Source organism: Balearica regulorum, chromosome 5 (assembly GCF_011004875.1).
Source record: "Balearica regulorum gibbericeps isolate bBalReg1 chromosome 5, bBalReg1.pri, whole genome shotgun sequence".
NCBI classification, from domain to species: Eukaryota; Metazoa; Chordata; class Aves; order Gruiformes; family Gruidae; genus Balearica; species Balearica regulorum.
The window spans coordinates 11,966,366-11,982,999 of record NC_046188.1 but is presented as its reverse complement, the minus strand read 5'-3'; the positions used below and the strand labels follow the sequence as shown (position 1 = coordinate 11,982,999).

General features: G+C 48.7%; 1 protein-coding gene across 3 annotated transcripts in view; it reads left to right on the top strand.

Moving 5' to 3' along the window:
- Positions 1-1,421: 1,421 nt before the first annotated feature.
- EXOC3L4 (exocyst complex component 3 like 4) overlaps positions 1,422-16,634 on the top strand; it is a 28,694-nt gene continuing 13,481 nt past the window's right edge. The window contains exons 1-7 of one of the 3 annotated variants that reach the window (XM_075753486.1): positions 1,424-1,744; positions 1,813-1,899; positions 3,443-3,842; positions 9,136-9,787; positions 12,499-12,616; positions 13,671-13,796; positions 15,045-15,145. In XM_075753486.1, the coding sequence (XP_075609601.1) occupies positions 3,500-3,842; positions 9,136-9,787; positions 12,499-12,616; positions 13,671-13,796; positions 15,045-15,145 (1,340 nt within the window). In that variant the 5' untranslated portion in view covers positions 1,424-1,744; positions 1,813-1,899; positions 3,443-3,499. Of the gene's footprint in view, positions 1,900-3,442; positions 3,843-9,135; positions 9,788-12,498; positions 12,617-13,670; positions 13,797-15,044; positions 15,195-16,634 lie in introns of all 3 variants that reach the window. The other 2 variants (XM_075753488.1, XM_075753487.1) reach the window with 2 other exon arrangements.

Sequence of the window (16,634 nt, the reverse complement as noted above, 5' to 3'; positions counted from 1 at the left end):
ACTGGAAAGAGCTGGGGGGGGGGGGGGAGAGGTGACCTAAACCGTGGGGTACAGAGCTCCCCCCAGGTCTGTGTTTATTGGCATTCTAGCAGACCCTGGTGCTAGCTGTGTTTTGGGGTAGTTGACAGCTCCCAGGGAGGTCCAGATCAGCCCCCATCTATGTCAGACCTGCCACCTGCTCTGGCTGCACCCCATTCAGAGCAAGCCTGTCTGTACAAACCAACACCCCACAAATGCCTGGTGGAGGAGGCAATTAGTGACCAGAATGGAAAGAAAATTAGTTGGACTTGGTGTCTGAAGTAGCTTTCCACACCTCAGCATGTGCCTGAACAAATATCTCCTTCCCTTTGTCCCCATTGTCACCCTATCAGAGCGGCAGAAGCATTGCCCATTGCAGTTTTCCCCAGCATGGCAGGGTGGTCTCCAGCTTAAACATAGCTTTGAAGAGTCCAAGGACAAAAAGCTCAGGACTGGGCCACCTGGCTGGGAGAGGCTTCAGGCAGGACTCCCCCTGCACCATGGGGCAGCCCCAAACGATGCTGCACCATGGAGCAGCCCCAAATGATCCTCTGCCCAGTCCCATCTCGCCATCAGGGCATCTTCCCACCATTCTGCGCTGCCAGTCTTCCCTGTTTAGTTGATCGTAATTATTCCCACCCCACACTTTCCATCGCCTGGACACACAGCCTCCCCCAGTTGTAGGCAAGTTATGAACCCCTGTGTTCTCCTCTGCATGGTACAAACTCCAAATGCCACAGGACTCTGTTGCACCAATCCCTCACTAAACCCTCTGATCTCCCCTATCACCCTGACAGGTGGCATGCTGGCAGGCTCCTAAAGCAAAGAAGTGCCTGTTGCCCATGGCACAGTGGCACCTCTTGATTGACCCCTCTTGCTTCACACTGGGGTCTCAGCCTTCTGGGACATCCCGGTGTGCCCAGCCGGACAGCCTGGCTTGGCATAGTCCAGGCACCACAGGCTCCCCAGGATTAAATCACTTACACCACTGTCTGTGACTGTGTTTAATGCAGTTTAAACCTTCCAGACCCCTGCATATTTTTGCTCCTTTGCTTTGAGTTGCTTCTGATGTGCCCAGATGCTCTGGGGATGGCAGGACCCAGGGCCAGCCTCTCCATGGAAATAAGTGTCCCCAGGGCAAAGTGAGGAGCAGGGAGGTGAATACATAAATATATAACTGCAGAATACAGCCCGCCCCATCCCTCACCCATGCCTACCAATCATCACTGGGACTGAGCCTCCCATGACCTCCAGAAATGAGGCAGAAGGGGGTGAAATGTAGCTGTTCCCACACAGCAATTCTGGGGCTGCTTTTGAACCCCCACACCCAGACACCGTGGGGCTTCACCCCACCAGGGCAGGATCTGGTGCCAAAATCCTTCTCCCCCCAGCAGCTCACTCCATTGTTGAGCCCTTGGTCTCACCTCCATCTCCAGTGTAAATAATTAACCTTGACTGCTCACAGCTTGTTTGATATTAGCATTTCTCCCTCACCTCTGTCATTATTTAAATGCCCAGACAGAATGAAAGTGAAACAGTGCTGGACTTTCTGCTAGTGAGCAAATGGGCAAAGCTGCTCAAGGTCATGAGCAGGTGGTGATAGGCCTTTTTTTTTTTTCCACTTCCAACGACCCTTTTCCAGAGAGCAAAGGAGGATGGAGAGAGGCACCATGCTCCGAAAGAGCTCCTCGGCCAGCGTGGGCATGTGGGACAATGTTCTTACCAGGTGAGATGGGCAAGTTCACTTGGATCTCTGCCCTACAGAGCTTCCTGCCTACCACCACGTCTCTCCAGGATTTCCTGTGGCACGGAGCTGCCCTCGGTTTCTGTGGATCACGCAGCCACCTCGCTGCGGAGAGGATCATTTCGGTTGGCACTAAGGTGTGTATCCCTTTTCTTTCCTTGCTTGTGGGCTCACATCTTACGGTCCTCCTTCCCTGGCTCCCTCTGCCACACAGCTCACCTCTCCTATTGCTGCTGCTCTGCGTCAGCTGCAGAGCCCCCATGCAGGGTTTGAGCTAGGGACTTGGCCCCCTTCCTACAGAAATACCTGGAAAATGGGGTGACCTCCTCTCCCTCCCACCCTCTGTATGGCCTGTAATGGGGTGAGCTCCTAAGCAAGGCAATGAATGATTATATATCCTCCTGAGAGGGTGTGACGCAGGGTCTGAGCCCCGCTGTGCGAGCAGCTCAGCAAATCCATGGGAAAGCACACTCTCTGCAGTTTATAACCTGTGAAATAACCATGCATGAGGGAGCGAAACTCTGGCCAAACTCAGAGAAAGGCTGAGATGTATTTCCAGGGTCCCAACATGTCTGTTCACAGCAGTCATATTTCAGTCTCTGGCTCCTGTGAGCTGGACAGACCTGAGACAGGCAGTTCCTGGTGACCTCAAGCAATAGTTGTTTCTAATGATTTAAACTGATTGCTGAGCTGCCTTGAGCCTGCTGTGGGGAAATGCAGCATTTTCCATCCGCGCAACATCCCCATGAGCGGGATGTATTAGCTGGTGACCTGGTGAGAGCCCTTTGCAAGGGAGGGAAAGGAAGGCAAAACCTCTCCCTCTACCCCCTTCCCAAGCACCTGGGCCAGCCCTCAGAGTGGGCAGGGGGGAGCCGATCCGTCTGCAGCGGGGCAGGAGCTGAGCAAGTGCAGGGGATGTGACTGCAGCCCAGGAGCACTTCTGTTGAAATCTGAAATCTCCTGCCACATGCCCTGCAGCTCACACAGGGGCTTGCTTGGCCCTCGAGGTACCCATTCTCAGCATGTCAGGATGCAGCTCTCTGAGGCAGGACGAGTGATGTGAACCCTTACTGCATTGTACAGCCTCCCATGCTGTAACCATGGTGATTCGGAGCATGGAAATTGCTGTGGGTTTGATGGAAGGGGCTAGAGCAGAGCTCAGCTGCCTGCCGTCGGGGACTGCTCACCCCTGGGCCACCTTCCAGCAACAGCAGGTCAGGGCTTGAGCAAGGCAGAAGCAGAAGCACGACCCAAATGTGCTGTATCTGCATCAGAAAGTGGCCACCCCTCAGTGAGACTCAGGAATTCCTACATGGCTGAAAATCCACCTAGAAGAATTGAAAGTAAAAGCATACCTTGTTACCAACCAAAATGGTATGTTTACACAAATTTCAACATCTCTGATGTTTCGTGATTCCTTGGCGCTGGAGAAATAACTGCCACTTGCTTGAGTTATGGAGTTAAGCAGAGCTTTCCAGAACTAAAAGCAGGCCAGCACCTCGTGTCTGTGGGTAGAGAGATTGTTTCAGTAGCTACAGCCTAGAACAACTTGCTCTGTCCTTGGTTTAGGCACAGGAAAGGGATGAGCCAGATTGTCAGTCCAGGACTGACATTATTTACTGACACAGTAATACCCTGTTTTGAACTACTCATATAATGCTGCTGTTTTATGCATTTCAGTGATTAACATCAACCTGTTTGGAAAACCCCTTGTTGGAAGACAAGATAAATAGAAATATGGAGTTAGACCCAAGGAGTGTGACCTCAGAACCAGCCTCTCCAACAAGCAGTGCAGGGGAGGAAAAGATGGAGGCTGCTTCTGAACTGAGCAGCCCGACTTGGCACAGCCGGGACAGCGGGCTCTTTGAAAGAGGTATTAAAACAATGCTAAGCATCCGGAAATCAAAACGAAGTCCGAACAAAGAGAAAGGGAAGGAAGGTACTGGCACTTGGAGAGGAAAACGACTTTCTTTGCGATTCTCCAAGAGCTACGAGGAGAACAAAACCACAACCTCTAATGGCATGGAGGAGATCGGTCAGAAGATAGAAGCAGAGCTCATTCAAGGAAAACCTCTTTCAGGTAAGAAGGAAAACCACCAGTGTAATTTGCTTGGCAGGGTATATGTAACCTTCAAGCAATTTATAATTTGCAAGTCTTGGGCCCAACAGAGGTGCTAAAGAACCTGGGATCCCTTTATGGGGTAGAGACAACTGTCACCCCTTGCACAAACTCGTTGCAGTGTTACTTAGCCCAGCCTGGGCAGGTCGCCCGTTGCTGAACAGGCTGCTCAGTGGCCTCCACTATGTTAGTTTAACCATATCCACAACCTACCTATCAATGCATCAACCTGTAGGCTTACATATCAGCAGACATATTGCCCATCATACTTATCAGCCAGCAATCTGTTGAGCACAGTTTGGGAACTGCTGGTCTGACAATATCTAGAAGTGCAGTGTGGGCTATTCCTACACTCTTGCTTGCGTTGCACTTCTTGACAATTTCTGCTCTTCAGCTCTCAGATTGCTGGTTCCAGACTGTACTCTGTAGGCTGCTGCAAGGCCTTCATGGGGAAGAAAGATGGTTTGGATGTGATCTGGTTCAGCACCTTCACCTTGGTTCCTAATGTTAGAGACTGCCTTGCAAAGGGACCTCCACAGATGCTTTAGCTCTCTTATGCTGACTTTCATCTATTCTGCTCACAACAGCGGTGCTGCAAGTATTTGTTTGGTTTGTTTTCCCCAGAATGATTATTCTCATGCATTTTTTCAGCATTGTATAGACAGGTCTTAGTCCAATTATACTAACTAGCTTCAGCATAGCTCTCACCTTTCCTCAAGTGTGGGCAGGCTACAATGACTCTGAACTTGGTTTGAGCACCGTTCTCCTCCACCTTCTCAAGGCAAAGGTACTACAAAGCATCCAGGAGATAGACTGAGGTGGGTCAACTTGGCTTGACCTTTTCTTAACCTACATGGACCTTTCCTCAACCTACCAGGCCTTGGGAACAAAAATCCAGGTTGATGCAAACACAGACCCACCATCAGTGAAGGAAGAGTTGGTAGGCGAACTATTACAGGAGCTTGACCCCTACAAATTGATAGGCCCTGACAATATCCATCCGAGCGTATTAAGAGAGCGGGCTGATGTCATTACGAGGCTGCTCTCCATAGCCTTTGAGAAATCATGGAGATCGGGGTACATCCCAGAAGACTGGAAGAAGGCTAATGTCACCCCCATCTAGAAGAAGGGCTAAAAGGAGGATCCAGGAAATTATAGGGCCATCAGTCTTACTTCAGTCCCTTGGAAAGTTATGGAACAAATCCCCCTGGGGGCTACCACAAGTCAAATTAAGCATGTGATTGGGAAAAGTCAGCATGGATTCACCAAGGGCAAATTGTGCTTGACAAACTTTGACATCGCCTTCTATGACAAAGCAATCTGCTCAGTTGATGTGGACATTTTTTACCTGGATTTCTCCAAGGCTTTTGACGCATTTTCCTACAGCCTCCTCCTAGAGAAACTGATGCATTATGGTCTAGACAAGTGGTCCGTGTGGTCGGTGGGGAACTGGCTGACAGGCTGTACCCAGAGGGTGGTGGTAAATAGCTCCTTTTCAAACTGGCAACCTGTTACAAGTGGGGTCCCCACTTGTTTTTAATCTTCATAAGTGATCTGAATGATGGTATCAAGTGTACCCTGATGAAGTTCACTGATACAAACTGAGTGGGGAAGTGGACACTTCAGAAGGGAGAGCCACCCTGCAGGAAGACCTGGGTAAGCTGGAAGAGTGGGCTAACAAAAATGTTACAAAGTTCAACAAAGACAAATGTAAGGTCTTGCACCCAGGAAAACATAATCCAGGAGTGCAGCACAGGCTGGGATCTACCCAGCTGGAGAGCAGCTCTGTGGAAAGGGACCTAGGGGTCCTGGTGGACAACAAGCTCAATATGAGTGAAGAGTGGGCTGCAGCGGCATGGAAAGCCAACCGGATGCTGGGTTGCATCAACAAAGGCATCACCAGCAGAGATAAAGAAGTCATTGTAGAATCATAGAATGGTTTGGGTTGGAAAGGATCTTAAAAATCATCTAGTTCCAACCCTCCTGCCGTGGGCAGAGACACCCTCCACTAGACCAGGTTGCCCAATCCCACTCTACTCAGTGCTTTTCAGGCCATACCTGGAATACTGTCCTCAGTTTTGGTCCCCACTATACAAAAAGGATGTGGACAGGCTGGAGAGGGTCCAGAGAAGGGCCACAAAGATGATCAAAGGACTGGGAAGCCTGCCACATGAGGAAAGGCTGAGAGAACTGGGTTTGTTCAGCCTTGAGAAAAGAAGGCTTAGGGGAGACCATATCACCATGTTCCAGTATTTAAAGCGTGTCTACAAAGAAGATGGAGACTCCCTTTTCACAAGGAATCATATGGAAAAAATGAGGGGTAATGGGTGCAAGTTACTCCTGGGGACATTCCGACTGGACACAAGAGGAAAATTTTTCACAATGACAACAATCAGCTATTGGAATAATCTCCTCAGGGAAGCGGTGGATTCCCCAACATCGGACACTTTTAAGATTCAACTGGACAGGGTGCTGGGCCATCTTGTCTAGACTGTGCTTTTGCCAAGAAAGATTGGACCACATAATCCTTGAGGACCCTTCCAACCTGGTATTCTATGATTTGATGATTTCTGGAAAGAAATTTGCGGCCTACTGCATAGGATGTCATGAGAATCAGCTAGAAGGGCTGATGTTGTCTCACTGCTGTAACATGCTCTGCTGTGCCATGAAGTTGGTTACTGCTTTGCGCTAATACACTCTGAGGTTGGTAAGCTGGATCTGAGCCCATCTCATAACCTTTACTGGCCTGTTCTCAAAGGGTCATAAATGAGGAGTGGCAGAAAATATTACCATAAGGCCTTTTCATCTCCTGCAATAAACAAGCTGAGGAATTGCACAAATAAACCCATCCTGTGCCCAGTACCTCATGATTGGCCTAGACTAGAGCAGCTCTGTCAGAAACACATCCCATCCTGAGATAAATATAGCAAGCAATGGAGACTCCACCATGTGCACCATTAAGCTGCATAATGGTTAATTGCCTTCCAATTGTCTTCCTTCAACTACCAGCTGGCTGATCTTGTACTGCTAAATTAAAGATCCATTTAGCACCCAATATCACCTCCCTGAATAATTATCCTAGATGGTGATTAAATGGTGTTTTCTCACTTTGATAAACAGAACAAAATGTATTCCTTTACTCTCTCACTGCAAGCACTTGTGCAAACACAGGTTTAATATTAATTTATCTAGAAGAGACTAAGTTAATTGGCACAATTCCCTCTCCTCTCAGTGCAGAAGCAACTGTAGCTCCATATAGGCAAACCTCTATGCATTGTATGCTGCATCAATAGTTGGGCTATTTGGCGTATTTCTGTCTTCATACAGATACTCTTACGCTGCACAGATTATTTGGTGCATACGGTATGAAATCTGTGTGCAGACAAGCCCAAGAGCATAAATTATGGGTTATGAACCAAGCCTTTGTATCTTCTTTCACTGCTCTCTAATTTTCCATATCATTTTATATGCGTATGTCACAGGAGCATATAATAATAATACCCTTTCCCTTCTCCTCTTTAATATTAGCCTTATGCCCAGTATCACAGTGGGATCTCCTGTTCAGAGCATCTGGTATGATGCTGGAGATGGTGAGAGCTTCCTGGGGCCTCTCAAAAGCTAATAGTGCTCTTGGATCTCCTCAACACATGGCAAATACTTCTGATATTACTTGCAAATAGGCAGTGGTTCTTGCACCAGCAAGGCTTTGAAAAAGAAATGGGAAACTCAGTAGACCTCGGCCACTTTCGAGGTAATGGTATTTGGTGACTTCCCCCCAGTCTCAGCCAACACCAACTAGTACTGGTAGCGAGTAGCAAAAGCAAAGAAGGTGGGTAAAACCCACATGACACCTGAGCACCAGAAGAAAGCACCCACAGGTTTGAATCTCTGCCAGGTCACCCAACCCTGAACCACCCCAGGCGAGTGAACTTCAAATACCTGACATATTTTGGTGTTTCTCCATTTCCTCCTGCTGGGACCAGGACCACCATCCCAGAAACTCTCCTCACTCTCCAGCCAAAGGGTTACTGCAGATTGCAATAAATGCAGAGCTGAGAAGCTGTGGCTTCTGGTCCTCCAGAAGTCCCTCTTTTTGGCTGAGAGGAGGCTGAGGACCACAAGCATTCACAGAACATCTAAATGTCTGGAACAAGTAAGAGGCATCTTTCAGAACCCTTTTGCTATGGTAGCCACAGGCAGGACAGGGTGGCCAGCCATGGATGGGCCAGTCTCTGATGGGCCAGTCTCTGACTTGCTGCCTTGGTCCCTGCATCTCAAGGAGTCCTCATAATGCAAATCACCAGTGACAGCCTCCGCAGTTTGCATTAGCATTTTGCTCAGCCCTCAGAAATGCAGGAGCTGGTTTAGCTGTGACAGAAGTTGGGGATGTGTCTTAGGAAAACTTGATAATGCACAAACTCAAGACAGGAGGGGAGCCCGGGGATTGCCCAGGGTTACATCTGAACTGGGAATGTTCCCAAAAATGTATCGGGAGCATCCCCAAGACAGTATCCTGCTCCTCCAGGGCCTAGGTATCTCTGGAGGACATGCTGATGGGTAGGCTGGGGGCAGACATGACCATCTAGTGAGATGTCTGACCCAGGAGCTCAGAGGACCTAAAGGGGTCTGTCCCGCTGTGCTCCCTCCTGCCCCTCCAGCCCAGACCCCTGGGTACCCTCCCTGCCTTCTTGGGCAACGCGCCGAAATGCCCTTTCAGCCAGAGGTGCTGTGGCCAGTGCAGCAGCAGAGCTGTGCTGAGCACACCGGTACGCTGGGAAACCAGGGCATCCCTGCTAACACAAATCCTGCTGGGAGGGTATATCACAACCTGTCACCACTGCCAGTCCCACTTCAGCTCCACGCTAACAGAGCCAGAGGCGGTTTCACGCAGCCTGAGACCCCAGTGCCCCTCTGTACAGCCTCGTTAGCCATTTGCTTGAGGTTTTCCTGCAGGGCCATAATCAGTTTATTTGCTATTTCCTACCTCTGAAACCAGCAGTTTAGAGATGTGGCTCAATTTGCAGTGATTGCATTTCCACTGCTTTCCTCTCCTGTGTCAAACAGGAGCTGGAGAGATCGGGGTGAGGGGGTGGGGGAGTGGGGGGTGGGGGGGTGTCAGTCTCAGGGACTGCTGGGACCTGCCTGCTCAGAGCAGCCCTGCAAGCTTCCCTGCAGGGCATCTTGCCCTGCTACCGACCTGCCAATCACCTAATGCCTGCTCTGCCCCAACCCCTTCCCCCACTTCTTTCTGCAGTAATGGAAATCAATGATCTTATTCAGAAAAGGCAACTTTTGGAAGCATTTGCATGTATCAAGTACTTGGAAGATGAGACTATAGCTGAACGGGATGCTGAGAAATACAAAGATAACCCCCAGGAGCTTGTGAGGAAATCCAAGGATGTGGATTTGCTTTATAACTCCATCGCGAACACAATCCAGTCCATCGTGGTGGGAACCCTGGAGCATCCCACTGTAGAAGGTACCATGCTGACCTCACTGGCTACTTTAATTGCCCGTGAAGAAGCAGCTCATCCTAACACAAGCAATGCTGCTGGTCCTGGGTCAGACTTGCTTGGCATACCCAGAAAATGGAGGGAGGAGTGGAGGGAAGCTATCAATGAGAGTGCTAGAAAAAGAGTCCTGATGGTACCCATGGCATCAAAGGAAGAAGAGAGTTCTTGGCTTGATCTCCACTTAGGTTTCCTCCAGAAACACCTGAGCGAAGACTTACTGAAAATCAAGTTATCAGTAAAAAAGTGCTATCCAGAGGACTACCAGGTGTGTGACATGTATGTGGAGGCTTTTCACAAGGCCATTGCCTCACACTTGCAAGATATCTGCCAGAGACCGCTGGAATTCAATGAGCTTTACACCTTGCTCGACTGGGTGGCCAACACCTACCACAGGTAAGCTGACTCAGCCTCCTCTGGAGACCAGCAGGGCCACAGGGTGCTTTGAAAGCACCAGCCTATTTTCAGTTTGCTGAGTGAGCAAGAGAGACACAATCACTTCTATGGCAGAGCCGGATAGCTAATGTATTGATAGGTGGGGAGAAAGGTTTGTGGATAAAACACTTGTTGCTTTTCATAGATCTAAATTACCCTGTTTCCACCTCCCTCCCCCACTTGATGTTCTCATATACCAGGAAGCTCCTCCTTGCAGCTCTGATAAACCTGCTCCCTTTCTGCAAATGTTTTGCAAGGTCCAGCAGCTGCTCGGTGACTTTTCCAGGCACAGGGAGGGACCTGTGGGAGAGCCCTGCCTTCTTCCTGTTCAGTTAAAACTGTGGTGCATTTGGAAACAGGCCACATTACTGCCATGCTCAGGGGTCAGAGTCATCTTGAGGAGGTGCCAAGACATCACCGTGTGGAATTAGCTGCGTTAAAACAAAGGCTCTGGCTTGGATGTGTCCGCTAGTTGAATGGGAGATCTGTGGGGTTTAGGACCTCTTAAAGCTCCCTGCGATATGGGGGTGACTAAAATACTTTAGGAGCTGTACGGGCATATCAAACACCATCTTCAGGGCACCCCGGCTATGTGGGAGTAAAGGCAGTTCTTCACATCAGCAATAAAAACTGTGGTGCTGGACATTGCCTGTTTTCAAAGCAAAGATAGGACAAATGCAAACCAATTGGCATCCCTCAAACAAACAAAAGAGGGAGCGAAGGCAGGAGTACCAACACTGAGTCAAACATTGGGCAGAAATGGACAGGGAGGGGGCAGTGGTGGAGCAGGGCAAGCAGCAGTAACACATGCCCGGAGCAATCCTAGCCTGGGGTAGCTTTTGGCTCAGGGACACTTGCACCGCAGGTGGTTTTTGTTTTGAACAGCCCTCAACAGACTTCTTCTGTGAACTTGTCCAGTTGCTCCTAAAACCCCATTTACAGTGTGGTGACCGTGATGACATGTGTGTAGCCCCCTCAGCATCTTGGCACTGGCTGACCAGTGTTACGGCAGGACCGCTATGGGAATGACACTCTCACCCGTTGCCCTTCTCCCTCATGTGTCCCTGCCGATCTGGAGGGAAATTCCTGCATGTCCCCAGCTCCTGGGAACTGTACTGCACCCCAACATTGCAGGAGAGGGGGGAAGAAAGGAGCTCCAGCAGCCAGGTTCTGCACCAAAGAAAAGTGTCCACATCATATTTCTCTAGCTTGCTGTGAAAGAGCTTCTTGAGAGCTTGCAGCCATTTTGGGCACTGCTTGCAATCACCTTGCTGGGTTGGGTTTTTCCATTTGATTTTCCCATTCTAAAAAAACCTCATCCCATCTTGGGACCCATCCCAAAAAAGAAGACATTGTCTCACCCAAACTCATTATTGATGCTACAATTCAAACAAATGGGAAAAAAAAAAAGAGAGGAAATAAGCTCCACAAGTATGCATTTGAGCCAGTCCTTTCAGTCATGGCGGAGAGTTTGTATTTAAATCTGTGCTGTCCTTTTAAATGAGCAGCAGATTCCTGCAGCTACTGGGCTCTGCAATGCTCCACATGTGCAGATGTACCTCTCCGGGAAATTTGAACCATGACCACAGGAACATTGACTCTGGGACACTATCAGCAGGCTGACCTTTTTTTTTTTTTTTGCTAATCAGTCACTCTGCACCAGCCTGAACCTTGTACAGTACACTCCTCACTTGGATCCAAACCTAACCGTGGGCTCAGCACTGGTTTGGCAATGGGAACCCTTTTCAGTGGTTGGGCAAACAAGCAGGCTCTGTTCCCTGCTAACCAGGTGACTGCTTGCAACTTAATGTTCCATAATCATCTAGTGCATGAATATTTTCTTCTTTCTCCTCTGCACCTTCATCACCCTGATAGATGCAATGCCTCCAACTGTCTGTGGCAGATTGCAAGGGTAGCACATTCAATTATACAGGCTAATAATGGGTTTCTCGCCCCAGAGGGAGAAACACAAGCACTCCCTCCCTTTCCCTGCTTCCCCACTAATCAGTTGACCTGATTACACAGCAATCCAGAGGAAAGTGAGTGGTAAAGTTGTGTGTCAGCTGAGCCCACTTTGGAGTCAGACTCTGTAGCTGAACATCCACCCACCGCTTCCATCTGCAGAGGAACCGCAGTGCTGCTATGGCCCATGTCCCAGGCACGGGAGTGCCTTCCAGAGGCTGCCCTGCACAGAGCAGGACCTGCTCTGGCATCTCCCCCTTTGCTAGGGACAACACACAGGGGAAAATACAGGCTGACATAAGCCATGATGTGACACCAGAGAGGAGCCAGGGAGATCAGCTAACTCCAAAGCAGCACGCTGCTACAGGAATTACCCTTGAAGGTATTTCGCAGGCTTGTAGGCAAATGAATCAGCTTCAGGTTGTTTATTTAAGAAAGTAAATTCTCATAGCACTTTTCATGTCCAAACAACTCAAAAGTCTTATGATTTCTAAGGTGGGCTGGAACCTTAGATCATTTTGATTTTGAATAATTAGGATTTTGAATAGTGAGGAAAGATTTTCTTGTTAAAGCTTGAAAACAAGCATCGCAATTTAAGCTTTAAGTATATTTCTCACGGCTTAATAATTATGTAGCTCATGCCACATGAATATTCCATCAGTTTACTCATACTCCGAGACAACATAATTTGTTCGTTTGAATCTTTCCAGTGAACTCTTTCTGGGTCACCCGGATCTCAAACCAGAAGTTAAGACAGAAAATCTGTCCCTGCTGTTAACACCAGCTGATTGGGATAAACTGAAGAACGACTACATCACTTCTGCAAAGGTGAGAGTTTTGACCTTGTCCCCATGTGCCCCCCAGGGAAGGTATGGGAACCCCAGCTCCCTGGGGCAGAGGTCTCAGATGGCTGCATCATGGTTTCTAGCCCTACCAGGTGATGAGTCCTGGCCAGCATCACACAGAATGGCCTTTAATTAAAAGCAAAAAAGCCCTGAACACCAATTCTAGGACTAAAGCAGGCCGTGAGCTTGAACCTGGATGATCACTGTACCAGACCCATACAGTATGGCAGAGGCTTACTGAAAGCTCGTAGCTGGGATTCATCAGATTAAACACATTGTAAAGTTAGGTGTAAAGGCATTTTATTTTAGCTGCTACTTTCACAGCGTGGAGCTCCTCCAGCACTTCTGAGGTTTGCTATAAGCAGACAGCTTTGGGCATGTTCCCAACAGAGGACGTTCCCGTGGTTCAGCTCTTCCTAGGAAGCCCCTTCTGCAGATGTCTTTCTGCTGTCCTTGGCTGGGACCCTGCGTAAGATTACATGCTTTCCTGGCTCTTTGCTAGGCTTAGACATTTTCTTCCAAGCCGTTTCTGAAACAGAGCACTGTTCAAGGTGAGCTCAAGGTACCCAGCTGAATAAAATCAGTATTGCTCCATTGTGCTGGTGAAAGATCATTTTCTTTCACCGGCAACAAGATTGATTTATCAGCCAGGACTGAACAGTGCTGCCATGTACTCGAGTCGCTGTACTGCCAGAAAGGACCAGTTTGATCTTTAATCCTGATGTTGTGCATTACACATGCTGGAGGACTTTGCAATCAAGCAGTCAAAGAGCTGACACAATATTTCCCTGCCAGGAGAATGATTCATCCTTGATTTGGGAGTACCTTGCCCCCATACAGCACAACTCCTGATTTCTTCCCGAGATCCTGTGTAGACCAACGGGGTCTGGAGCAAGACCTTTGACTCTGCTTATTTTTCCACACTGCACATGTGAGCCTTACACACATGCCGATGGAGCAAAATGCAGCAAGCCACTTTACTCATGCTTGCTTCATTATCCTGAGCTACATGTTTCCTTCCTACGTTTAACATTTAGGGGAAAATCAAAAGCTATTTTGGAAACATCCTGAGACTGGAGGTCACGGAGAAGTGGGAGAAGGAAGTTCATCCAGAAATGAAGGAAAACCTCTACCACTGCTCACTCTCCTTTGATATTCAAACGGTATTTAATGAGCTGGGGCAAAGTGTGGGGGGCTCTGTGGCTCCAGGGAAACTGGATCATTACCTTCTGGGGTGGAGGTACAACCTCCTGCGATAATTTATGTTAGTCACGCGCTGGGAGAATACATTAGAGCAGAAAATGTCGTTTATTACAACTTTTAGCTCTCCCGCTTGCCTTCTAGCTGCAAATTAAACCTGCTGTCAATTGTGTCAGCAACATAATAGGCAACTGATTTTAAAGTCCTTAAATCTCTTTGATTAGAAAGAAGAAAGAGAAAGGGGAAAAAAGGCAGAAAGAAAAGGTTTGTTAGAAAAACCCCTTGGCTGAAAGAGTAACTTTGTCCCGGGGCTGTGGCAGCCACAGAAAGGCCGTAGGCAGTGACAGCCACTCCAATTTAAGCAGTACAAAAAACAAAAGCTCCTACTAGCTTTAGGGACTACAGGGTAATAAATCCAGGAGGGGTTTGTATTCATTCTCCTCACTCAAAGGGTTGAGTCATTTCAATTAAATAATACCAAAAAAAAAAGAGAGGGAGAGAGAAAGAAAGAAAATCAAAGAGTTTTGCCTGCTGCCATGACTCCTTTTCCATAGAGGAATATCACACGTTGTGCGATCACCCCGAAGACAGGTCTGAATTGCATTAGCAGATGGGTAGGATGCGTCAGGAAGCACCAGAGCAGGACTGCAGCCTGCCTGACTCCGGAGAGGCAGCCGCAATTGTGGGAATGGGAATTAAGGAGGACCCCCAGTGCAGGCAAGATTTCGGGGTGGTGCCAGACCCTCTGTGTGGCCCCAGTGTCACTCCTGAGGAGGGGGCTTGTGTGGGCCCCCAGGGATGGTGCTTATAGCCACCCTCAGCATGGGGACATGGGGACAGCTCAGGTCCCCTTGGGCATTGGGTTGGGGATTGACCCCTCAGGCAAATCCCCCCAAAAGAGGAGGAGGGCACCAGGGCAGCTCGGGGCGCCAGTCAGCACTGTATCTAACTGACGCTCAGACAGCAGAAGGACATGGGGCCATTAGGGATGAATGATTATGCCACAAATCAGTTTGTGCCTCTTGGCCCATTCTGGATTATTATTTTTAAAACTGCCAGAGAATAATGAAAACCTTCTGGGCAAGAATTCAACTGTTTCCCCCTTTGCTAGGCGAGTCATGTTTGTTAACCAAAGCTGCATGAGATCCTTGTGAATGATGTTTTGCTCGCACCTCTCCCATTCATTGGAGGTTTTTTGTGCCCTTTTCTAGATCATCGGAGAGCACATGAAGATATCTGGAGCAATCAGCAGAGGCCTGGAAACGAAAACACTTGAGCTGTGCCTGGCAGAGCTGCACGAATTCATACCAAGGTCATCACCACTCAAGGCAGCACGTTCCTTCCAAATGAGTCCCACATTGGTAAAAAAGCAGGGAAAAGGTCCATGCAGTGGGCCAGATGTGGCACCAAGCAGGCACCGGCCTGCTCCTGGGAGAATTAGAGATCACAATGAGCCCAGTAATGAGCAAGCTGCAAAACAACTTGGAGGGAGTCATAAACAGACCCATATGGGACACTTATGAGTCCCAAAATCTGAGGTCAGAGCTCCAGGAAGAAGCTGCTGGCTGGAAAGGGATGGGACCACTGCAGTCCCATCCATCCATGACCTTTGTGGCTTTGGATGCTGGTACCTTGCAGCTACAGCCACAAGCAAGCAGCAGTTATGGACACCCAGACCCAGAGCCTACTTGCCCAAAACATTGTCTAGGTGTCCCAGGGTGAGTCCTGCCAAGAGGGTTTTCTCCTGCATCCTGTGGCTATGGGCATAGAAATGGCTGATGGGACCCTCTCTGTTACACCCAGACTTTTTAAAGGACACAGGACCCTGCACCTTTGCTGAAATACTGTTTTTCTGTTTGGTAGTCACCGGGTTATGGCCTCAGATCTTACCCCCTGTGATGTGCTTTGGGGATGCTCCAGGGAAGATTTTTGGCTTGCAGAGGGTCCCAGCACAGCGACACGCTGTCCGACCCCTCCAGCGGGGCTGTGTTTCGGGGGGTACACGGCCGTTGCCGGAGCAGCAATCTGCAGAGGAGAAAGGCTGGTCGGCATGAATCAACTCCGAGCGAGACTAAAAATAGTTTCTCATTAACCTTTGAAGTTTCCCACCTCCGGGAGGTGCTGAGTGGGGAGTTTGCTAATAGATGTTTTGCAGGAGTGAGGGTGAGGAGCCCGACTGCTGCTTTCTCACATTGTGAACCCGGGGCATGGCAGGTGTCCAAAGTGTGCTAAAAGGCAATGCTTTCCCTTATAAACCCTCATCTCTAGTAGCTCAGCGATCTACACTTCTCTCCCATACCCTGAATGAGCAGGGTAGTTCAAACCAGCTATTTGGCTTTGAAGTTTGCCTGGGTTTTTGAGGTGAAATGCAGTACTGATGTTCCGTTCTTTCTTTCTTTCTTTCTTTTTTCTTTTTCCTTTTTTTTTCCTTTTTTCATCTGTTTTTCTTTATTCTCTTTTTTTCTTTTTTCTCTGTTCTCTTTTTTAATTATTTTTTCTTTTTACTTTTCTTTTCTTTTTTCTTTTCTTTTTTTTTTTTTTTAAGCAAAATGAGTGTAAAATGCAAGCAGGGGCAGCGAGGGCTCCCAGATGAAAGGGTCACTGAAACTTAAGTTTTGTCTTAAACAAACCAAAGAAGCAAGGGGCTGAGGCCAGCCCGAGCAGGTTCCTTTACCCTGACAAAGAATGGGACCACCAGGCAAAGCCTGCCTGAGCACGCAGCCTCCTGCCAGCAGCGTGGACCTGGCTGTAAAACAGCTGTCAAAACCGTAAAAGCTATGCTACACAGAAAACAGCTACCT